Genomic DNA, 22,441 nt, shown 5'->3' on the forward strand with positions numbered 1-22,441 from the left:
AAATAGATTATGATTTTAATTAACATTATTTTATTTTATTTAATTAAATAAAATATTTTATTATTTAAGCTCATGGGTATTCAACTTTATTTTCATCTATCCTCCTTTGTTTTTTATCAGCAAATTATGATTTGTTCGATGATCGATGATCATAAATAATGAACTATGAACGATGATGATGATGCCTCGGTATTATTTTTTCTTTCTCCTTCTCCTCCTATCAAATACTTCTTTCTTCCTCCTCCATTTTCTTTGCTCCTCTCTTTATCGCAGCACCCCCACCCCCTTATCACAATCATCATAGCCCTCCCATCTCCTAATCACAATCGTCCTCACCCATTCCTTGCACCTTTTTTCGATCCTCATCTTTTCCTTTCTCTCCTATAGGTTATATTAATTTTGATTTTGTTTATATGTGAATATATTTATCTTTTATTATGTGTAATTTTAATATTATTAATTAAATTAGATAGTAATTTTAATTTTTTTAATTAAAAAAATTAATTATGAAGATAGAAAGAACCCACAAGGTTTTATCTCCAACAAGGATTCTCCATCCCTGGATGAAGATGAAGGATGGATGATGAGACGAGGATGGAGACTAAGGAAACATTCCTCAACCCATTGACATCCGATATCGAGTCGTTCATCATGTTATTATGCATATCTCAATTATTTTCATTCGTTAATATAAAATGCAAACTTTTATAGCTTTTCTTTGTTACATTAAACTATCGATAAACAACTTGAAATCTATCAATAGATATGTGCTAACAACCTCAAAATATCCATAAATAAGAATGCATATTAATATATAAAAATTATCAAATTTAGACAAAAAAAATAATATTAAATTTTGGACAAAATTGTACAAGTGAATAATTAATCAAGTTCTAAAATGAACAAATTAATTGAGTATTCAACCCATTGTTGCTCCTAATCACAACTGTATTGTTGTGATTACATCCAAAAATTAATTACATCCAAAAATTTAAGCGAATATTCATGACATTTGTATTGTTAAAAGCTTCCCCAACTTGAGTAATAACATGATCACAACTGGAAAAGAATCAATCTAATTATGACAACAAAAACTCATCCTCAAAGTAATTGATGCATTTGTTTATGTTCAGCATTACAAACCTATATGAGAAAAAAAACAAGCACCACATCAAGAGAGGATAAGAACATCAAACCATCCCAAAACAAAACAAAAAAAAAAAACACACACACACACACACAGATCTTGGGAGATGTTAAGCCTGGTCTTCATCTTCATCGATCTTGGGAGCCAAGTAGTATCTGATATAGCCCATGTCTGCAATCTTGTACTCGACAACCATAGGGAGATCTGAGGACATGCTTACTGTGACAGTATTTGACAAAGGTGTTGCCTTAGTAAATGAGATCAGATAGCGAAGAGCAAACGTCAAGGAAACTGGGTCCTTCATCTCTATTACAGTTGATTCTTCCGGCTGCAAAGAACAGTGCATCTGACTTATCCGCAAATGAGAATACGAGAACCCATAATGGAACACAACAAGCAACCTACTGTAATTCAGATACAATAAGCTGCATGATTTTTCAGAAACTCAAAAGGCTCCTTAGAAATAATATGAAGCGCGCGAGCGCGCGTGTGTGTGCACATTTAAACCTTTGGCACAGGCAAAAAAATCTCTTCAATTTTTGAAGAGAAGAAACCATGATCTGCTTGCTTACCTTGTCTACGGTGGTGTTCTGCCGGCAAACAATATTTGCACTTCCAATGTCTCCTTTGGTTGAGAACTTCACTCCTTCCTTTGTCACAGATATTACAACTAAAAAGAGGGAGGAAAAGCTACATCAGACAAGTGGAATGGGGATGGTAATGATGATTGAAATAAGAATATCACATCAACATATGAATTTGCTACATTCTTTCAAGGAATAGGAGACAAGTATCAGCAAAGTTCCAAAGAACCACATCATCAGCAGTCAAAATCAACATTTAGACATGATCTAGTAAAGCGAAATTGGATGCATTGTATATTCATCTATTTTTCTGCAGAAGTTATCACAGGTTCACTAAAAACAAATCCAATGTCCACAAATATGTTGGCAGCATGCAGCAAAAGTGTGTGTTGCCAAATACCTGCCATAACTTAATGCAAGTCCAGAACTAAATAAAAATTAAGCCACCATTTATGTCTGAGAATATTGTAAAGTCAAACCAAAGGATCACCTTATATAAGATTCTAGCAGTTAACCAATCAAATAAAAGCATAAACCTCATGCTGATCAGATCCTGCCCATGGGCTATACAAATTGAAACAGAAACCTAAGCAGAGTATTGAAGATCAGGTTAAGAGCTCAGATACATAGAGAAGTGAAGATTACCTGTGGAATGTGGATAAGTTATTATTGCAAACTTACTGATGAATAAAACCAACATGTAAGATTAAATAATTTCAATAATCATCTAAGACAATCGATCCTTATATTAAACTTGCCAACAAATATGACAAAATTGTAAACACAAGTTTAATACAAAAAAATGATCATTGAAGGTGACACAGAGCATGAAGATCTATTGGATATTTTTAAGATTGATCATTGCTTAGCAGGAGAAACAAATGTCTTGAAAGAAAAATGACAATATGCAGGTTAAAACAAATAGTTAATTTTTTTCTAGTTTGGTTTTGAAAACATTCCATTATTTTAAAAAAACAGAAAACAAAAAAGAGCAATAGCTACACCAAAGCTAGAAGCAAACAATTGCAAAATTGCATGACCAGCCATCAAAAAGTCATGTAAAAAATCAAAACGGAACTGAAACAACGCGTTAATATCTCCTTTTCCACTTGACAGATTTAACAACAGGATGATAATGGCTAGAAACTACTAGTCTCTGTCTGTTTCCTATCTGTTGGATTTAACTGCACTGGGCCATCCATTTTTAATCATTTCTCCAAATATGATTATAATCATAATTAACATCCCAAGGAAGCTACAAATTTGATGCATGATATGGATTATCTACCAACTAGAGGGGACATCATTCCGGTACCAGCAAAGCATATATATATATATATATGCAGACATGATAAACATTATAACTATATGGTTGTCATTGCCACAGGAAAATCATTCTTATACCAGCAGTAAAATAACAAAAAACTAAATCTGCAAACATGGTAAATATTAGAATAATGTGATTGTCATTGCCTCATTGGGTCAAGACTAACCTATGAAACCAAAAAAATTATGATATGTGATGCATAAAAGCAGCTATGGTTTGGAGTTAGACCCTACCAGTGTCACCTATGGTACTCAGATCTCTGCAAATTCGTGCAAACTCTTGTGATGGCATCTTTACAATAGCTTGATATTCTGCTTCAGGAATGCCTAAGTGCTCACTTTGGATATCCATCAACTTCATTTCAAAATCCGCAATCTTATCCTGCTCTGTGAATCCAAGAGCAGTATGAACATAATTAGCATAAGTGAAAAGGATAGTCAAGGATTTCAAAAATGCAATATCTAATTACAATCAAATGGATTGACTGGACGATGATAGAGAGTAAAAGCAGATGTCCTTCAAACAACTCAGTTTCCATAATTTATCATAACAACTGCATATCCAACTTCCAAAATAATAATGTGATCCACATACACATTCCAAGAAAGAACACTAACTAAACAGTTCCTAGAGGAGTACTGCATCTGTCTGGTACCGGTCTGAAGCACCCTAATTATTCATTTTGAGATCTTTTTTTTTTGGAAAAATTGTAATTAAAATACAACAAACTATGAAAGCAAACAATAGTGAGATGAACAATCAAATGGAAACAAAAAGGAAAAAGAAGAAAGAAGAAAAACAAATAGGATATTGTCAGTCCTAACACCGCCAGTAAATAATTTGGTTCATCACTGTAACACAACAATACTAAGAATTGCTGAGGTAATCAGAATAACACAACAATAACACCTACATATTCATGGATGCTCAGCTGTAAAGAGCCTTTCTAACAATGTTTTAAGTTGAGAAAGCCACACCCAATTCATCCTAAAATCTCTTAAGCCATTCGTAATTTGCAGGGTAACTATAAAGAGAACAGTATTCTTCTCGATCATTCTCATACTATCGAGGTAAATACTCAGATTCTTCGATCAGAGCGTGAGTCTCGTATAAACAGAATGTCTATGGTTTTAGGTTATATCGTTCCGAAAGAGCAACCTACAAAAGGTACCTAACACCATCTCGAGCACACACAATTGGGACCGGTACCACTGGGCTCAACCAATTGCAACACGCAAATCAAAGAAAATTGGCGAAGAGCGATTCAATAAGCTAGGAAAAAGAGAGACACAGGAACGGGGAAGAATTAGGGTGATTACTGACTGGGGCTCTCAAACATGAAGGTGACGGTGTCGCCGTCATCGTCGGCCTTGAGGGTGACGATGTCATCGTTGCCGGCGCAGCGCAGCAGCTTGGCGACGTGGTTGAGGTTCATGCCCATGGAGCGGTTGCGGTCGCAGCGGAAGTGGTCGAAGCCGTCGGAGCGGAGGAGGAGGGCGACGAGGGCGACGTGGCTGGAGTCCATGGCCTGGAGGGAGCAGCCGGAGCGGGAGCAGTCGAAGTTGGCGTCCGTCACCAGCTCCCGCATCGCCTCTAGCACCTTCTTCAGCAGCCCGCCCTGCAGCAGCCTGAGCTCCAGCATCTTCCTCTCTCTCTCTCTCTCTCTCTCGCGTGACTTCGCTCGAACCAAAGGAAAGATCGGATCCCCCTTCAAACGAGAGAGAGAGCTCCAACGAAGAAAAGGATCGGTAGCTTCCTTCTTTTATAGAGGGGGCGGTTCGGCGGTTGCCGTGCTGTGGAAGATTAATGGAACAATCTATATATATATATATATATATATATATATATATATATATATATATATATATATATATATATATATATATATATATATATATATATATATATATATATATATATATATATATATATATATATATATATATATAATTATAAAATTATATTGGATTATCACTCATCCAAGAAATTTAAGTTATTAAAAAATTTAAACCTATATTAAGCCCTAATATACTATGTGTTAATATACTACAAATATCAAGTTTTCAAAAGTCTTAATTAAATAGTATTGGGTTGATTTCCTTGCAAGACACTAAATTTAAGTATGAAATATTTTTCTAATATCTAGATTTTAGTGGTGAAAGAATGTGAGGAAATATGTGCTTGAATTATGGCTAACTTCAAAATATTTCTCATTTGATCATAGTGAAGAATTTGATTTATATAGGAAAAAAAATCAAATTACCTAAATTTTGTGTTAACTTCATAAAGACATGGGGAAGGCAAGATGTATACAGTCCACAAAGTTGCACAATGATTCATCTTTGAGGATTTGATTTGCCAACTTGACATCAAATTTCAGTGGAAAAGGAATTGTCTGACAAATAATAAGAATAAAGATGTTTTTGAGAATACAGTATAATTCAATCTCACAGATAATAAGAATGCATGCATGTCCTTACTGGTTTCTCTAGGATTGCTAATATACAAACACCACATATGCTTTACAACAACACAAGCTGAAATCTTAAAAGGACACCCACAAATAGAACATAATGAAGAGGATGCATGAACTTCATGAACTCTTTCCATTTCTGCCTCATCTCCTCAAGCACTGAAGCAGCTAAATCCCTTCTTAGGAGCCTGCCCTGTAGCGCGATACTTTGCAGCAGTTTCTTCTGCCTTCAGAAGCTCTTCCCCGCGCTTAGCCTCCACCAGTGCCTTCTTCTCTTCGGCTGCTTTGTGAATCATAGCAATTTTATTCTTCATTTTCTCGGCATATTCTGCCTTCTGGTTCTCTATTTTTTCCTGCTCATACAATTTGAACCAATTTATTCCACTCTTCCACTTTGATACCGACAACGTATCAAAAGTCATAAAGAGTTGCTTTTTCTTGGACAACATTGAATTTACGCTTTCCAGTATAGGAACTCTAAACATTGCAAGACAGGCCTTTCGACCACAGACTGTATCTCACAGAAAAGATAGGTAGCCAAGAAAACTCGAAATATCGATAGCCTCAATTTAGTTACTCCAACACAATAATGCCACCTTACTCTTGACAAGGCATCAAGGGGTGGTAATAGGTTGAAACTCAAATGGCAATGACAGAAGCTATTTACCTCGATCTTTTTCAGCTCTGCTTCTAGAGTTGCCTTCTTTGAGTTCTCCCATGAAGTAATGGCTGACAGCTTCTTTTGAGATCTGTTTTCACATTTTAATGAAGCCAAATAACCACAGACAGGACAACAATTCCAACTTTCTCGAATCATTCACCAAATTTGCAGAATAATAATGTTCATTAGTGTTCCAACTCTACCTAAGGAGTAGGTGACTTAATTGACTCAGCTTACATTGAAGAGAAGGAAAATTAAAGATGTTCCGGTGTAACCTGAGAACTTTATTTACAATGTAAAAAAGACCTAGCACTTGTTTACATGCTTGTCTTAAAATTCTTACTTCATCCAGTAACCTTATAAAGAACTCATACGAACAACTACCAATCGATACATAAACATATTTAAACAGTAGGGTGTGCATGTTGATCATATGTGTAAAATCAATAGTTGAAAAAGAAATAATAGATAATATGCAGCAGGTGGACCGGTTCTCAAGCTGAAAAGATCAACAACCCAGACTTGAAAGGAAGTGTTCGTTGGATCTCGGTAAGCATCTTAAAGGTAACTACACAGATGTATGTATGTATGTCTTGAGGCAAACAAACTGCAAATTGAGATCGCACTTTTCTAGGCGAGCAAAATGAGTTTGGATGGATTATGTTATGATTGTAACTCGCAGTAATGAATATCTATGTACTTTATCATAGGTTAACATATAATTCAAATGATTTGCATGGATCAACAGATTGTATTGCATAAACTAGGCTGGACGGCAGGCCAAAAGCGATGCATAATACAAGGAACCAACCATGTAATTTTATCTTTAGGATGTTGTTCACTCCCACACTTCAAAATTTCTTTTGTTTCTTTTATTGATGAAATACACTTGGTGAGTACATGCTTGCTATATATGCGACTTTCTCATCGACGGTCATCAGACAATGAAGAAAAAATTAATAATTTCAAATATTCTTCGATTAAGAAATGAAACATTAAAGAAAAAGCATTATCTTGGATTTGAGAAACGTTATCCAAATTAAGAAGTTGCTGTAAAAATAAATTCAACTATTTAGAAACATCAACCGGCAAAATCTTACTTATTCTCAGCTTTCGTCTTCTCGCTTTCCTCCCATGCCTTGATCAAAGACAATTTCTTTTCGGTCTCGACCTGTGCCAGAGCAACATCTACACATGCAACAGCAAAAAGCTTCTTATCGTCATTCGAAAGGTAGTACTGTAAGAACAACAACTAAAACTTTCAACTCCATCAAACATAAATTTTTTATCCTCACCTCTATCGATTGAGCTCCCCACGCTTTTTGTCTCTTGTGAAGCAGACTCTGCAAAGTGAAGAAAAAATATGAGTGCCTCAACATGACGAGTGCCAAAGCTTCTAAAACCTGAAGAGTCCACTTTCTCTCTATCCCCTTTCGCCAAACATGAGGTAATTTAAGATACCACTTGCAATTATTCTTGTCGAAAATAATGTACTCGTTCATCGATATGTTATTCTACTTGCCTTTTGGATTACTCACCCAAATTACAGATGTCACCATAGATCCTAATTGTGCTTGTGCAAGCCAAAAACCATAAAGCTTGGTGTTTTCTTTGAGGATCCATGATCCAAACATTCGCAAAGAACTCAATCGTAAAGGTACAAAATTTCCCCCATACTAAGCAACTTCCAATCGAACTGATGATGCAGAGATCCAAAAAAAAAAAATTCTAGAATCACATCCGTATAGAGAAACCATTCATGCGATGAACAAAAGAGCAGCAGACCGAGGAGAAGCAGAGCTCTTACTCTCCACAACTGCGAGCGCTTTGGAATCGTCCGGTTTCTCCTCTGCCGGAGGCGGCGGCTCCACGGACACCTGCACCTTCTCCGCCTCCTCCGCCATCTCTCTCTCTCTCTCTCTCTCGCTCGCTCTCTCTCTATCTATCTGTCTACCGGCCCACCCGACGGGGCAGATAAACATACGGGAGAAAGGCATGGAGATCGTTCTGCATACGCTTGCATAGAAACTTAGATGCGGATGCATGATCCACCGTCCGTGCTTCCCGCGAAGAGCATCCGTCCGTCCGTTTGCTGCGTCGAATCTTGCCCTCTCTCGCCGGTAAATGAGATATCAACTGCCGACAGGAGAGAGATTACACTCTGCAGAAAAAAGGACAATTGTTGTCCTCAAAACTACCCGACTCTTACCTGTCTCATTATTGGGCAAACTTACGTGGGTCCCTTTTTGTTCCACGTAAGCCGTGCAACGTTAGGAACCCCATGTTTTGTCGTTGATGATTTATCGGGCAGCGCGAATGGTGTACTCGCGGGCGCTGTCGCCTTATCCGGTTCCTCCATCGTGAACGTTAATGTCATGCACGTATACTGCATATCAAACATGATATTTATGGAGGTCATTTTCAGATATATATATATATATATATATAGAAAAAAGAAAAATAAAAAGGTTTTTGATCACACCTCCGATGACAGCCAAGAACATGATGTTTGTCAATATCTCAACCATTGCTGTCATTTTACAGGTGGAAGCCAAATGACATAAATTATCTTTCATAGTACAGTGATGTGCTGTTAGAGCACTACAAAATTCTAATCTTCCTTCAAATCTCATTGATTGGTACACCAATCATATGCATATGCTCCTTTCCTTGGGGAGGAAGGTTGAGTGAGGTGATTTGATGTATTGGTTGTGATAGCTTTGACCCACCATTTATGCTTATTTGTTCTTGGATGGGATTAACTTGAGATTTCTTGGAAATCGAAGGATGTGGATACATCTGTAGAATATCCAAATCGAAGGGGAAGGTAATGAAGGTGTGGATTTATGATATATTATTCAGTAATAAGACTAATGACTAAGATTATTAATTTCATCATATTAATTCTTCTTTCTTTTTGTTACATCAACGGTAAGTTAACTCGACGATTAGAAATGTTATTGTGAAGCCCACATCGATTATTAGTCATCTTAATCTCTCTTCTTCTTCTTCTTCTTCTTCCACCGACTAAAGTAGAAGCGGGATCGGGATCTATTTTTCCATGTCCATGTAGCGCTGGTCCACGATACGGCTAAAAATTGATGTGGAGGCCGTGCTCACCGGCGCTGTCGGCAGTAGCGTTCCGTCGCCATATCCGCGTCGCTGCCAGCGAACGTCGCGTGGCATGACACTGACGTAGAATCATTGGATTCTTACGCTGCATCTTTCTCTTTTTCTTTTTCTTTTTTTATCTGTTCTTTTCCCCATCACAAATCCAACATGCTTATCCGAGCTTCATATCCGATAATTAATATATATATATATATAATCAGAAAATATTTCTATTTTTATTTTTTTAGATAATATCTTATAATCTCGTAAATTCCTTCCCTTCTCTTCCCTTCCTCACCCATCACCTTCGCATTTACTCCCATCGCGAGGCTCGATTGCCTCTGTGCAGTGCCCTTCACCGCCTGTCGCGCACGCTGAACTTACCTGACACGGCAGCACCCTATTGCCAACTTCAGCGTCTGCACCAGCCCGTCCTCCATCGAGCTTCGTATCCCGACATCAAACACCTTCATCATCGCCTCCTCCAGCACCGCCACCTTCGCCAATGACGCAGGTCCGCCCTTGCTCTGTCTGCTTCGTGGGGCGGAGGTGACGGGTGCAACAGGTTAAGGACGCACAGGGTTGGGGTAGGGGAAGGGCGAGGTCTCGCGATGACGGATGCAATGGGCGGAGAAGGGGGCAGAGGTGACGGACGGGATACGGGATTCAGAAATTAGGCACAGTATCAGACAAAGAAAGAAAATATGGCACCTTTGAGGGTGAAGAAAGGCAAAAAAGGAGCTTTTCAATTTTCGCATGACATGCAAGAAAGAGCACACGGTTTGAGGTGGCCGTGGCAGCATCACCGCTCTCCTTCCGGCCATTGCTCTCCTTCCATGAACCGAATCTTCTCATTCCTTTCTCCTGTTGATTTGCCGACCAGGGAGCAGCGTTCGCGTGGAAATCTTTGCACCAATCAGCTCGGTATTCGCCGAGAGTTCTTCCCCCACGGACCGACCGAAGCAGAACCTAATTGCGATCTCGGTGGATTTAGTTATCCAAATGAATGAACTCGGGTCTGAAGCCCACCGGATTCCTCTCTTCCGGCCGCCCTTCTCGCCTTATATATTTGTCTGCGAACGAAGCGTGCACATGCGAGAAACCATGGACGGATACATCTCACAAGAGTACGCGGCAGCCCGACGGAAGGAGAAGATGGCGAAGAAAGCTAAAGAAACGAAACAGTCGGAGGACTCGACGGCGAGAGTCTCGAAGGAGGACGAGAAGAGGAAGACGATATTAGCTCAGGAGGCCATCAAGCAAAAGAAGGCGGTGGACGACGGTGGCTCCGTGGAGGAGGACGCGATGTGCAGCTGCTGCTCGGAGGAATCTGTGGTGTGAGAGTGCGCTGCGGCGAGATGGTGATACTGTAGAAACATAGTTGTGCACTGCATGGCGAATCTTTGTGCTTCTCATGACGTACAATTCCATGCACAAGCAAATAAACAACGATATGAATATAAATAAGCACTGAGGATGCATATATAAGAATTTTCTTGCGTCTTAAAACAATTCATTAATTTTAGAGCATTAATTCGAGCTATCTATCACTAATAAAATACTTAAAATTATGATTACCTAAGATTAATAATTACTTTTTCTATTTTATAGTTTTCTTTTTTTATGCCTTTTAAATCATTTTGTTTGCTGTCTACATATAAAGCTGCTGCTTAGACAAACCCTCTCAGGACGCGTGTCGGTCAGCGTGGACCGACGCGGCCGGTGGGCTTCGAAACGCGAGCGGGAGACGTATATGAACCGGAGGAGGACGCCGACGAACACCCGTCTGTCTTCCTCCCTCCGATCGCCCGTCGACGCCGTCTTCTTCTCTCTGGGTACCATCCTCCTCCTGTTCTTTTCCTATCCGCTGGAACAGAGTGATCCGATCGTCGCGGAACTGATAGTTCCCATCCCTCGCTGTATTCGCATCGATTGATTTTGGGGGTTTTCGCTTTCTCGCTCCTCACGTCCCAAATTGCTGTCTCGACGGTTTCTCGATCGAGAAAGAAAGCAAGAATTCTTCGTCGTTTCGTTGCAGGATCGTTCGATTGGTTTCGTGGAACTTCATCGCGTTGTTCTTCTTGTTCCTAACTTGCTTTCTTGAACTCACTATTCCTTAGGTTTTGATCGTTTCTGAATCGTTTGGGGGAAGAGAGTCATTTGGTATTGGGTTCGCGGTGTTCTCTCGTGGAACTCAGTTCACCGCAATGGTCGATGCCATGGGCACCGGCACGTTCCTCATCGCTCACCACCTGCTCTACCAAAGGCCCCCTTCCGAAGATGTGAGCTTTAAGCGGCGGCAGCTCGCCTCGTGCCGGCTGCCCGTCCCCAGCCGGCTCATGGATTCGACTGTCAAGTTGCTGGCGAAGGAAAAGAACCCTTCCAGGCAGAGGATATCCGGCGATCTCGCTTACACAACCGATTCCACCGGCCTGAGTCCTGGTAGGACGTGGCCTCCCGTGAACAAGGCCGACGACCCGATGATCCACAACCCGCTGCTCCGTCAAGAAAGGATGGGCTGTGGTTGGCTCGCCGTGATCTTCGAATGGGAAGGGGTGATCGTCGAAGACGACGACCCTGAGTTGGAGCACCGGGCCTGGGTGGCGTTGTCCCAAGAAGAAGGGAAGTCGCCGCCCCTGGCCTTCGTTCTGAGGAGAATAGCAGGAATGAAGAGCGAGCAAGCCATCTCCGAGGTTCTTTGCTGGTCACGAAACCCTACGGAGATCAGGAGATTGGCCTCTCGGAAGGAGGACATACGCCAAAGCTTTAAGAATGGCGGTCTCTGTCATCTCCGATTCGGGTCGCGGGAGTTCATGACTACCCTTGCGAACCACAAGATTCCACTGGCTGTGGCGTCCACGCGACGTAGGAAGGCTCTTCAGGGCGAAATCGAGGCTGTCGGTGCGCAGAGCTTCTTCGAGGTGGTCGTGGCAGCAGAGGAAGTGCACAGGGGGAAACCTGATCCGGAGATGTTCATCCACGCCGCCCGGCTTCTGGGTTTTTTGCCGGAGCGGTGCATCGTGTTTGGGAACTCGATATCAACGGTGGAGGCAGCGCATGAAGCCGGTATGAAGTGCGTCGCAGTCGCAAGTAAGCAGCCGGTGTACGAGCTCCGCGCAGCCGACCTTGTGGTGAGGCGCCTTGATGAGCTATCGGTCGTCGACCTGAAGAAACTTGCAGACGTCGAGTCTCCCGAGTTGGAACCAGGAGAGGACCGGGGCGGAAGCCAAAGATGAGGAGGGCCGACCCCATCTTCGTCGTCGTTTTGGTGCGCACCGACGATCTTCTATACCTTCTGATTGCACAGTATGTTCAGTAATGTTCATTTCAAGGCCACAATACTGTCGTTCGATACACCTGATCCTATGCATACGCTATCGTTTCCAAAGACACCACGAGTAATCCGTCTTCTGGTTGTCTTCCTGCTGGTTAATGACGAGATCTTAGAGAAGTAGCATTCCCTGCAGCAATGGCACAATAACTCGCTTCTATATGTTGAAACGCAGCAGAGCCTCCATTTCAGGCAGCATCATCATCCTCCTCCTCCTCTCCCTGCTCCTGGAACCCGCTCGAGCAGCGGGCGCGACTCTGAAGGCTTGCCACGGCCAGCAGACATACCTCACCCGCCTTCCGACTCCGGTCCTCTCTCTTCTGCCGTGCTCCGCCTCTTCCTCTAGCTGCCTCGTGAGCTCCTCGATCCGCTCCCCAAGCCCAGCCGCCCTCTTGTCCGCCAGCCGCAAGGTTGCTTCTGCGGCAGCCTGAGCCGCCATCGCGGTCTTCGCCAGCTTCTCCTTCAAGCTCAGCTTACCGTTTGCTGCATCCAGCGCTGACTTCGTTCTCCTCAGCTCCTCTCTCAGCGAACCGACCTAGACACACGCTGTTCAAGGTAAAAGCTCATCCACGAACAGTGCCGTCGATCAACTCCGTCACCAGTTCACAAGACAGCAAATAAGTAGATGAGCGAGTGGATCTTTACCTCCTTCTCACGCTCTACGATTGCAGCTTTTCCAGCTTCTACCTCCAGTTCACAAGCTTCCCTCCATCTTGCGGCCTCTTCTCCTGCTTCCTTTATCTCGGTCGTCAGCTCTTCGACCTTCCAGGTATCATCAGAAAGGGAAAATGTCAGGTGAGTTACAGCTTACGCTCGATATGTAATAGAAGTGCAGCATTACACTTTTAGCCAGCAAGATTTGTCTCTCTTCCAGATCTTTTATGCACAGTTCACCCTCTATGATCTTCTCTTCTTGTTTCTCGATGAGAGACTGCAAATCCTCACTCTCTGACCTGTGTTAAAACAACAATCCATAAAATTGGAGTTCGATTCCTTCTGCATATGTATGCTTTCCGATTCCTAAAAGGAAACTCACATATCGAATCTAACAAAAGAGTGGACGCAAACAAGTACGAGATTGGATTCGTTGCATGGAAATATATTACCTGGACTCCTCCAGGGCTCGTCTTAGATCGGTAATCTCAAGGCGCAGATTTCTCATTATCCTTTCAACTGTTGAAGCCTGATCAGAGAGAATCCGAAAGCAAACCATGCTGAGACCTTCTTCCAGCAGAGTCGAGTCAAATGCACGATGGAGAGAGCAGAGAAGATTACCAGACTGATCACCTCCTCCTCGCATTCGCTGCCGTCGGAGGTAGCACTGACACTGGAACTGCTTGGTTGATCCGGCTGTGACTCGCCGCCGATGACCCCCTTTATGAAGCCAAATCCGACCCTCTGCAGCCCTCTCTCAGCTATCTGCAGAATCGCGCCCCGCTTCTGCTCCCCGCTTCCCTTCAGCTTACTAAGGCTCTTCTCCACGGCCTCCTTCTCCACCAGGGCAACCCTGAGCAAGCTGCTGATGTCCCTGTTCTCCTCCGTCAAACTGACGATGCTGTTCTCCAGCTCCTTCTTCTCCTTCCTCCTCATCTTGTCGTGTTCCGTAAACTTTGATTCCACTGCCACCCCAAGCTGGCAGATCAATCTGCTCTCCTTCGAGACAACCTCCGATGCGTCCTCGAGATTGGACTTTTCCCCATCGTCTTCCTCCAAGTTTTCGTCGCTGATCCTCCCGCCAATCCTGCTCAAGCAGCCTCTCACCGATCTCATCGAATCAAGGATCCCCGACACCACTCCGTCTCTTCTGCTCCTTTCCTCCACCAGCTCGTTAAACCTAGCTTTGAAGATCTCGATCAGGTGCGAAAGTTCCCATCTTTGCGCCCAACTCGCTTCCTCCTCCTCCTCCCTAGCGGAGACCTCCGCCTCGATGAGCTTGATCCTGAGCGAGTCCCGCTCCTCCGACGCTTGCTCCAGTGCCCGGGAGAGATCGAGATCGCGGATTCGAAGACCCGCAAGGGACTCCTCCGCGGCCGCGAATCTGGATCGGAGCTCGCGGTGGGAATCCCGAAGGGATTCGAGCTCGGCCCGGAGGGCGGCATCAGGGCGAGGGGGGCTCTCGATCGGGGACGCGTCGGTGCCTTGCTCTTCCATGGCGTCAGGGATGCATGCGGCGGTTGCATTGGATCGCCATCATTCCCCTGGGAAGATTAGAATGGAGGGTTCGGAGTGAGGAAGCTGCAGCTACCAGTCAACCGAGGGAAGAGACGGTTAGGAGCGGCGGGGGTTCGACAGCGGTCCAACGGAAACTGGACCGGACGAACCGGCCCGAGTTGGTCGGCCCGGAATCGTGATATGGTTCGATGGACTTTGTCGAACCAACCCATAACTATTATAGCAGTTATAAGTCCATGGAAATAAATCGATGAACAGTGCAATCCTTTGGATTCAAACTTGATGGATAGTGAATTGGTCAAATAGCAACTCAAATGTGACTTTTGGCAGAATGGGTTTGAAGACTCTGTGCAAAGAGTCTTATGTCGTCACTCCATCACCACCACCAATGTAATGTGCATTTTGTTGATGATGCTGCAAGTGGGAGGTAGTTTTCATGGAATGACAAATGCACACATTCAATCCTGACAGGTCGAGTTCAATGAATGAATTCCACTTGCTAGGATGAATGAATGCATGCATGGCGTTGAAGTCTCTCTCACTCTACCCTCTTCAACTCATGTGCTCTTTTCTGTGGTTCAGAAAGCAAGATTTTAGATGTGAGAATAAACCATTACGACACAAAAATGTGTGACTACAAACATAGAGAAGAGAAGAGGAGGAGCAAAGAGGATACGACAAAAAAGCTCCAAGCTTGAAGAGAAGAAACAAAGTTTGGAGATCCTTAGGGTTTACTCGGTCAATCTCGCATGTGAAGACCATTGGAGATATGTGCAGAGGAGCAAAAGACTTTTCTTGATGGGGATAAGGGGATATCGCATGAATGGGTAGGCATCAGCTTGGCACGGAGTTTGACGAAGCCCCCCTTCACCAGCGGCCTATGAAAGAAGTCCACAATAAGGCGAAAAGGTTGAAGGTAGAGAGAGAGAAAGAGGAGGAAAACTTGGCCCGGAAGTGTACATCTCGTTGCATCCCTTTTGGCCTTCGTCTGTTCCCCAACTCTGCGCGAGGTTGGGACAAAAAGCGCCCCTTTCTGCTCCCCAAAAGCTAGATAAAAGATCGATCGATCGAGAGAGAGAGAGAGTACAAGGAATAGGAGTCGAGCTCCAGCTTCCTTCGCAGTGCTTGTCCTTCGTGTCGTGGCTTAAGGCCGCTCGATGAAGGGGAGCCACGAGCACGGCCGGAGCAGCGGCTGGTCGTCGAAGGGCAGCGCGAGGGAGAACGCCGAAGAGGACGAGGTGTACGTGGCGGTGGTGAAGGATGTGAAGGAGGGGAAGGCCAACTTCCTGTGGCTGCTCCACAACACCCCCGAGGACAAGAAGGTGGTCGTCGTTCACGTCCACCGCCCGGCCCAGAAGATCCCCACCGGTGTGTGATTCTCTCGCCCAAGCTTCGTATGACAAGAGTGGCTGGAGTTAGATCTTGTAAACGATGCTTCCTTTTACTTCTCAAGATACCGAGCTCTTCCTTCCTCTCTCGATTGCAGCGTTGGGTTGGATTCCTGCGTCCCATCTACAGGAGGAAGAGGTTGCAGCATACAGAAGCATTGAGAGAGCCAACATGCACGGATGTTTAGACGAGTACATAACTATGTGTTCCCGTGTAAAGGTATGTACGCAGTAATGGTTGGCTCGGCACTTTTGACTTTTCGTTCTTCATCTCTCCAACTGGCTGCAACAATTTTGGTGCCTGTTCATGTGCTTTTCTCGGTAAGAGTAGACCATGATCGAGCACACCATGAATCGAGCAACTACTGTCTATTGTGTAGGTGAAAAGAGCAGGAAAACTCGTGATCGAGAAAGACGATGTCAGAAAAGGACTAGTGGAGCTCGTGGCTCAGCATGGAATCACCCAACTTGTTATGGGCGCAGCAGCAGACAAATATTATTCGAGGTATTCCCTGCAAATGCACTTTTTAAGTTGTGGATGATGAAGAGGCTTCTGCCATCAATGATTCAAGAGTTTTCCGAAACCAGTTCGAATTTAGATATCAGATTGTTAGCATTACTTATATTAAAGGCTGCATTCAAAGTCCAAAACTTGATCTGTCTTCCAAAACAACAAAACAATCGATAAGAGAAGCGATTGCAGCCAAATTGTGGAACTCGTGGACTAAGCCAAGGCTTTAGAATCACAGGCGAATGAAGGGTCCGAGGTCGAAGACAGCTCTGGCCGTGCAGCAGCAGGCTGATCCATCATGCAAGATCTGGTTTGTCTGCAAAGGGAACCTCATCTGCACCAGGCACGCAGCTTGAACTTTCAGATAGACATTACAGTGTGTTGTTGTGGTTCTACAGACACGTTGTCCATGAAACGATGAATTATTTTGGATCTTGTTTGCAGGGATGCCTGTGTTGATGAAGCAGTCGCAGCTCACAAACCCACGACAAGATCTGCCGATTCCTCCCCACACACACAGTTGGCCATGGCAGCTTGGCCTGGTGAAGGACCGGCGGGATCATCGACCTCAGGGAGCGGAGAGAGCAGCGTTAATGATACGTGGGATGTTGCGTCGAGGGCTTCGGACCACTCTCTCCACGGAAACATGGCTTCGTCGCCGGAAGTGCCGCCGGAAGCGGACAGAGATGATGGATCGCTCGTTCTACGGACACTTCCTGCACCTGGAGATGTCCCTCAGTTCCAATCTCCACAACGTTACCTGGTACACATCTCTCTCTCTCTCTCTCACATACGCTCACATACACACACACACACAATTCGTCATATCTGTGTTGCAGGAGGATCTTGGTGTCGATGGTGCCATGTACGAACGGCTGGAAGCTGCGCTGAAGGAAGCGGATAACACGAAACGTGAAGCTTATGAAGAGCTCCACAAGCGTCAGATAGCTGAGAAGGACCTGAGCGAGGCTGCGAGGAAGGTAAGATCTCATTGCAGGTCAACAAACGACAACTTTCATGCTGATCTCACACGGCACCGTTGCGCAGGTCGACGTCGCCGAGACTGCATACAACAAAGAGGTGAGACAAAGGAAAGAAATCGAAGAAGCGGTAGCAAAAGATGAGATGCAACTGTCAGCACTGAGAAAACAGCGAGATGAGGTCAATGAAGAACTCCAGCAAGCACGTCAGAAGATGGCAGCGCTGGAACTCCAAATATCTGATTCTGACCAAATTCTCAAGGATATCAAAGCCAAATTGCCCGAGGCATACAGCCACCTCGATTCGATCCGAGGAGAGCATGAGCTGTCGCAGCAGGAGCGAGTGCATCAGAAGAATGAAGAAGCAACAACCAGCACTCGTGGAGCAGAACACTTCTCCGAGTTCTCCCTTTCGGAGCTGGAACAAGCAACAGAAAACTTCCATGAGGCATCAAAGATCGGCGAAGGTGGATACGGATGTGTATATAAAGGCTCCCTTCGCCATACGACAGTGGCAATAAAGAGGTTGAATCCACAAGGCAAGCAAAGAACAGCAGAATTCCGGCGAGAGGTAAGTCCTGACCTGCATATTGCATGAGCTAATTCAAGCATGTTGGTAACATTTGGCAAAACAACAAGCAAGCTCTTCTAATCAATGTAAGTTTTGCTATTGTAGATTGATATTTTAAGTAGAGTAAGGCATCCAAACCTTGTCACTCTCATAGGAGCATGCCCAGAAGCCAGAGCTCTCGTTTACGAGTATCTTCCTGGTGGAAGCTTGGAAGACCACCTTACTCGCAAGCTCACCTGGCAGGTCCGCATCCGCATTGCAGCTGAAATATGCTCCGCTCTCGTCTTCCTCCACTCCCGTAAACCCCTTAGTGTGGTCCATGGTGATCTTAAGCCTGTAAACATTCTTCTCGATTCAAACTTTGTGAGCAAGATTAGTGACTTGGGCATGAACCGACTGCTTGTCCGGTCCATTGGCAGCAGCACCCTCTACCACTGCATGCATCTGCGCAAGGGAACATTTGCTTACATGGACCCTGAATTGCTCTCATCCGGAGAAATCACAGCAAAATCTGATGTGTACTCCTTCGGAGTCATACTTCTGCAACTTCTAACGGGAAGGGCAGCATTTGGAGTAAGCAAAGTAGTAAAAGAGGCATTGGATATGAAATGCTTGGAGAGGGTACTTGATGCTTCTGCAGGGGACTGGCCATATGTGCAGGCAGAGAAGTTGGCAAAACTGGGGTTGAAATGCTGTGACATGAACAGGAGGAACCGGCCAGATGCAAAAGAGGCATGGAAAATGCTTCAGCCCTTGATGAAGTCCATCTCATTTGCCAGGTTATCGCCTTCATCGATTGTGTTAGCTCCAGAGTACAGCAGCTGCATTCCATCATACTTCATCTGTCCAATATTTAAGGTCAGTTACTTGGCAGTCCACTTTGCATTAGTAGATCATTTATGCATCATCAAGTTCTAACAATCCTTCTCCAAATAAATATATATCCTAAATGTTCCCTGTCTCTTCTTACCAACCCCACCTCTTATCCTAATCAGATAACATCACATCTTCTTACATTCTTGTCATCAACACACACATGTTCATTGTTGTGACTCTTCCTCTGGTACTCTGGTTTTGTGTTAGATACTGCTTGAACAATACATAGCTGCCTGCACATTTCCTTCCTATTCCAAATCATATGAATTACTACCAAAGTCCTGTACTTGTAACAATTATTTGCCCATCTGTGCAATGTGATCAAACTAAAAGAAGATGCAGAAGCATCTCTTGTAGCTGCCACTTCAACTTTGATTTATTAGTTGAAAATGAAACTGCAGGAGCTTATGAGGGATCCACAAATAGCAGCAGATGGTTTCACTTACGAAGGTGAGGCCATTAAAGGATGGCTTAGCAGCGGCAATGAGACATCACCCATGACTAACCTCAGGCTATCCGATTGTGAGCTACTCCCCAATCATGCCCTTCGTTCTGCAATTCAAGGATGGCTTCAACATCAAAATTGATATGATTTCAGGAATAAAGAAAGGAAATAGCTGTGTCAATTGGACGACTGTGTAAGTTCATAGAGAGAGAGAGAAAAAAAAAAGTTTATTACCAGTACATGGAATGTACATTTGTGCCCATTGAGTTGCATAAATCTTGGTCTTGGATTTAAGACAAAGAGGCATGTATAGGACTTTTGCTTTTCATACGAACGCTGTCCTTTTCTCCTAACAGAGGTAATATGACGATACATTGTTCATTCAAACTAACAGAGGTGAAGTGGCAGTACAATGCTTGTATGCATTAGAGAAGCTCAAAATACAGAAGTCTATGGCAAGTTGCAAATGTAACCCTAGCAACTGGATTCTTGGTTGCTAAGGTTTCAAAAGAACATATTAGCTGATCAAAAACCACAAAACTGAAATGTATATTTCAATACACCAAATCAGCAATCCATTGATCAATCAGAACCTTAAGCAATGAAATAACTGATAGGGAGTCAACAAAAGGTAAAGGCAACAAGCAGAAGGACATAGCAAACTTGCAAGTGAGCACTTAGAGAGATCAAAAGATTGCTCACAAATACCTTTATTTCCCCCTTAATGGAATCCAGAAGCTCCTCGAGAATTTGTTTATCCTCTTGTTTCTTCTGAAGTCCTGCATTATGCAACAACATGAATCATCTAAAATAGATTGATTTATAAGCCAAAAAAAAAATTCTTTTCTAACTGTTAATTGACCTCTGAGATATGTATGCATTCTGATTCTTCAGCAAAGATTATTTTCGTTTTCCCTAGCAAGATGTTGAGTTATATTTACCTCCTCATTTCTGCTTCAAAGGAATCAAGAATCGCACGACAAACCGTGGCGATCGAGCATCATCCTTACAAGCAGAACTCCCTCACAGAAAACCATGGAAGGAATCCGATCTTCATCAGAGACCGCAACACGCAAATCCGCGCCGCCCACCAGCTCTCCCCGGCATCCAAGTCGGCAGACGATACGAGATGAGAGCTCAAGAAACCCAAAGAGTAAACGCCGATCCGGTCAGCCCCGAGGGAGGAACGAAGGGGGGAGATCGAGGAGGATGACACGAAGGGAGATTGGCAGTCCCGATCGGGCCGGGCCGTTACAGCAGAGAGGGCTGGATTAGGCTATAGTCACCCAGTGGGCGTTGCTTTGAGATGCGTGTAGACCTTCAGATTTTACTCGCGTCACTCGAAGCATCGTCACTCTCCGCCGACGGCGATGACCTCAACAAACTCCTCGACCGCTTCCTTGGCGGCCTTCGGAAACGTACGTGGGCTAGAACGAAGGTTACAGTGACTGCAGTAACACATGGCGACAATCTGGAGCGATGTTGCTGGCTCGCTGCTGCCTTTGATTGCAGGCGAGCGTCGACTGGCGACAAGCAGGTCAGCCATCGCCATCAAGCAGCAACGCCCTTCTTCTCCTCACCCCGATCTCCTTCCCAAGAAAAAATAGTCAAGCAGGCGAAGTGATGGACGCCGTGGCGAGGATGACTCGATGCAGCAGACGACGTGAGTCGGTGCGGGGACAGCCTCAGCACATGACCGAGGAACCACCGGATCCAAGTAGACAGCAGCGTGTCACGGTGCACACCGACATCAGTTCGGCCGTGTTTTGGACCGTCTCTCGTGCTGCAACGCCCGCCCGATCCAGTGGCTTTCCGTGCTCCTGCAAGTGACCGACGCCTCACCAACCTCAACAAGAAGCTCCCATCTCGCCAATCATTCGGCAGACATGGTGGCAAATTCTGTAACGACAGGTGGTGTGTTTATATATATATATATATATATATATATATATATATATATATATATATATATATATATATATATATATATATCTTATTCTTAAGATTTAGGATGGAATAGTGGTAACAAAATATAAGAACAAGTGTCTTTCAATTTTGACTTATTTTTTTAAGAAAATACTTATATTTTTCAGTATTTCATAATTAATATCTTTTTTTTTCAAATAGTACACTCTTAATTTAAAAAATAATTTAATTATCCCTTTAAAAAAATCGCTTTTTATAGTATCTTGACCTATTACAATGTTTTTGACATGTTATAGTGTTTTAGCTACTATAATAAAAATATTATAAATGATCTAAATTGATTTTAAACTTAATCAGACTAACTACAAGACTAAACATATGATGTTATAATTGTCTATGAATAATGACAATCAAAGAGGTACAATATGATGTTACTAACAGTCTTTATTTAATAGTATTTATAGTCTTTGTAATATCTCAATAAATACTATAAATACTATTAAAAAATATGATAAATGAGTCTAATGAAAACACTGTAACAATTGAAAACTGATAAATAAATAATTTATCGAAAAATCTTTTGAGGGGTATTTTATGTATTTTTCAAATTATAGACACTCTTTGAGAAAGAAAAAAAAAATGTTTTTTTAAAGAAAAGTTGCTCTTAAAATTTTATTATTTATTTACTTAAATTATCTATTTGGTAATCGTTATATATGGATTGAATTCGAGTACATGAAGATTGATGACAAGTTTAAGTTTCTGTGAAATGATTTCTTATAGGATCACAAGATAAGAATTAATACTGCACGTAAAAAGGAGGGAAAAAGTGGAGTACATCGGCAGGTGTTCCCTTCCAACGGCCGTAACGCGAAGCACAGCGAGTTATCGCCGACGTGTCTCCTGACCCACCAGCTCGGGGGCCCCACGTGGCACCG

General features: G+C 43.3%; 5 protein-coding genes and 1 long non-coding RNA gene across 9 annotated transcripts; 2 read left to right on the plus strand and 4 right to left on the minus strand.

Annotated features, from left to right (window-relative positions):
• Positions 1 to 1,095: 1,095 nt before the first annotated feature.
• On the minus strand, positions 1,096 to 4,839 carry LOC135642789 (proliferating cell nuclear antigen-like). The gene is made up of 4 exons (XM_065159225.1): positions 4,382 to 4,839; positions 3,292 to 3,444; positions 1,720 to 1,817; positions 1,096 to 1,475 (listed from the first exon to the last, which is right to left on the minus strand). Exons 1-4 carry the CDS (start codon positions 4,698 to 4,700, stop codon positions 1,257 to 1,259), a joined length of 789 nt encoding a protein of 262 aa, XP_065015297.1. The 5' UTR covers positions 4,701 to 4,839; the 3' UTR covers positions 1,096 to 1,256.
• A 593-nt stretch (positions 4,840 to 5,432) lies between these two features.
• LOC103990654 (remorin) lies at positions 5,433 to 8,158 on the minus strand. Its single transcript, XM_009409864.3, has 5 exons — positions 8,000 to 8,158; positions 7,488 to 7,535; positions 7,293 to 7,380; positions 6,199 to 6,280; positions 5,433 to 5,884 (listed from the first exon to the last, which is right to left on the minus strand). Exons 1-5 carry the CDS (start codon positions 8,094 to 8,096, stop codon positions 5,684 to 5,686), a joined length of 516 nt encoding a protein of 171 aa, XP_009408139.1. The 5' UTR covers positions 8,097 to 8,158; the 3' UTR covers positions 5,433 to 5,683.
• Positions 8,159 to 9,614: 1,456 nt separating this feature from the next.
• LOC135642644 (5-amino-6-(5-phospho-D-ribitylamino)uracil phosphatase, chloroplastic-like) lies at positions 9,615 to 12,657 on the plus strand. The gene is made up of 2 exons (XM_065158941.1): positions 9,615 to 11,138; positions 11,424 to 12,657. Exon 2 carries the CDS (start codon positions 11,511 to 11,513, stop codon positions 12,537 to 12,539), a length of 1,029 nt encoding a protein of 342 aa, XP_065015013.1. The 5' UTR covers positions 9,615 to 11,138; positions 11,424 to 11,510; the 3' UTR covers positions 12,540 to 12,657.
• LOC135642643 (uncharacterized protein At3g49055-like) lies at positions 12,615 to 15,372 on the minus strand. Its single transcript, XM_065158940.1, has 5 exons — positions 13,910 to 15,372; positions 13,741 to 13,817; positions 13,476 to 13,587; positions 13,280 to 13,396; positions 12,615 to 13,169 (listed from the first exon to the last, which is right to left on the minus strand). The coding sequence occupies exons 1-5, from the start codon at positions 14,783 to 14,785 to the stop codon at positions 12,792 to 12,794; spliced, it is 1,560 nt and encodes a 519-aa protein (XP_065015012.1). The 5' UTR covers positions 14,786 to 15,372; the 3' UTR covers positions 12,615 to 12,791.
• A 358-nt stretch (positions 15,373 to 15,730) lies between these two features.
• On the plus strand, positions 15,731 to 19,930 carry LOC103990650 (U-box domain-containing protein 33). Of its 4 annotated transcripts, none has more exons than XM_018829240.2 (9): positions 15,731 to 16,174; positions 16,260 to 16,414; positions 16,575 to 16,699; positions 16,944 to 17,048; positions 17,150 to 17,468; positions 17,545 to 17,685; positions 17,753 to 18,256; positions 18,362 to 19,114; positions 19,534 to 19,930. In XM_018829240.2, exons 1-9 carry the CDS (start codon positions 15,964 to 15,966, stop codon positions 19,717 to 19,719), a joined length of 2,499 nt encoding a protein of 832 aa, XP_018684785.2. In that variant the 5' UTR covers positions 15,731 to 15,963; the 3' UTR covers positions 19,720 to 19,930. The 4 variants fall into 4 exon arrangements, with proteins under 4 accessions (XP_018684785.2, XP_018684786.2, XP_018684787.2 ...); XM_018829241.2 differs by having other exon boundaries at positions 15,734 to 16,174; positions 16,293 to 16,414; XM_018829242.2 differs by having other exon boundaries at positions 15,964 to 16,174; positions 16,293 to 16,414; positions 16,936 to 17,048.
• LOC103990651 (uncharacterized) lies at positions 16,828 to 21,457 on the minus strand. Its single transcript, XR_672142.3, has 4 exons — positions 20,519 to 21,457; positions 20,286 to 20,356; positions 18,395 to 19,684; positions 16,828 to 18,268 (listed from the first exon to the last, which is right to left on the minus strand). It is a non-coding gene; the product is annotated as an uncharacterized LOC103990651 (long non-coding RNA).
• Positions 21,458 to 22,441: the final 984 nt, after the last annotated feature.

The sequence above is a fragment of the Musa acuminata genome, chromosome BXJ3-7 (assembly GCF_036884655.1).
Source record: "Musa acuminata AAA Group cultivar baxijiao chromosome BXJ3-7, Cavendish_Baxijiao_AAA, whole genome shotgun sequence".
Taxonomy (NCBI): domain Eukaryota; kingdom Viridiplantae; phylum Streptophyta; class Magnoliopsida; order Zingiberales; family Musaceae; genus Musa; species Musa acuminata.

Excerpts from the sequence above, each read along its gene's own strand:
- LOC135642789 (XM_065159225.1), bottom strand. The coding sequence starts at position 4,700 with ATGCTGGAGCTCAGGCTGCTGCAGGGCGGGCTGCTGAAGAAGGTGCTA. Across the intron at positions 1,818-3,291 it reads GAGTACCATAGGTGACACTG|TTGTAATATCTGTGACAAAG; the intron begins GTAGGGTCTAAC and ends CCCTCTTTTTAG. Across the intron at positions 1,476-1,719 it reads AGAACACCACCGTAGACAAG|CCGGAAGAATCAACTGTAAT; the intron begins GTAAGCAAGCAG and ends TGTTCTTTGCAG.
- LOC103990654 (XM_009409864.3), bottom strand. The coding sequence starts at position 8,096 with ATGGCGGAGGAGGCGGAGAAGGTGCAGGTGTCCGTGGAGCCGCCGCCT. Across the intron at positions 6,281-7,292 it reads AAGACGAAAGCTGAGAATAA|ATCTCAAAAGAAGCTGTCAG; the intron begins GTAAGATTTTGC and ends ATGTGAAAACAG. Across the intron at positions 5,885-6,198 it reads CAGAGCTGAAAAAGATCGAG|GAAAAAATAGAGAACCAGAA; the intron begins GTAAATAGCTTC and ends TTGTATGAGCAG.
- LOC135642644 (XM_065158941.1), top strand. The coding sequence starts at position 11,511 with ATGGTCGATGCCATGGGCACCGGCACGTTCCTCATCGCTCACCACCTG.
- LOC135642643 (XM_065158940.1), bottom strand. The coding sequence starts at position 14,785 with ATGGAAGAGCAAGGCACCGACGCGTCCCCGATCGAGAGCCCCCCTCGC. Across the intron at positions 13,818-13,909 it reads AGGAGGAGGTGATCAGTCTG|GCTTCAACAGTTGAAAGGAT; the intron begins GTAATCTTCTCT and ends CTCTCTGATCAG. Across the intron at positions 13,588-13,740 it reads CGAGCCCTGGAGGAGTCCAG|GTCAGAGAGTGAGGATTTGC; the intron begins GTAATATATTTC and ends GTTTTAACACAG.
- LOC103990650 (XM_018829240.2), top strand. The coding sequence starts at position 15,964 with ATGAAGGGGAGCCACGAGCACGGCCGGAGCAGCGGCTGGTCGTCGAAG. Across the intron at positions 16,415-16,574 it reads CTATGTGTTCCCGTGTAAAG|GTGAAAAGAGCAGGAAAACT; the intron begins GTATGTACGCAG and ends TCTATTGTGTAG. Across the intron at positions 17,686-17,752 it reads TGAGCGAGGCTGCGAGGAAG|GTCGACGTCGCCGAGACTGC; the intron begins GTAAGATCTCAT and ends ACCGTTGCGCAG.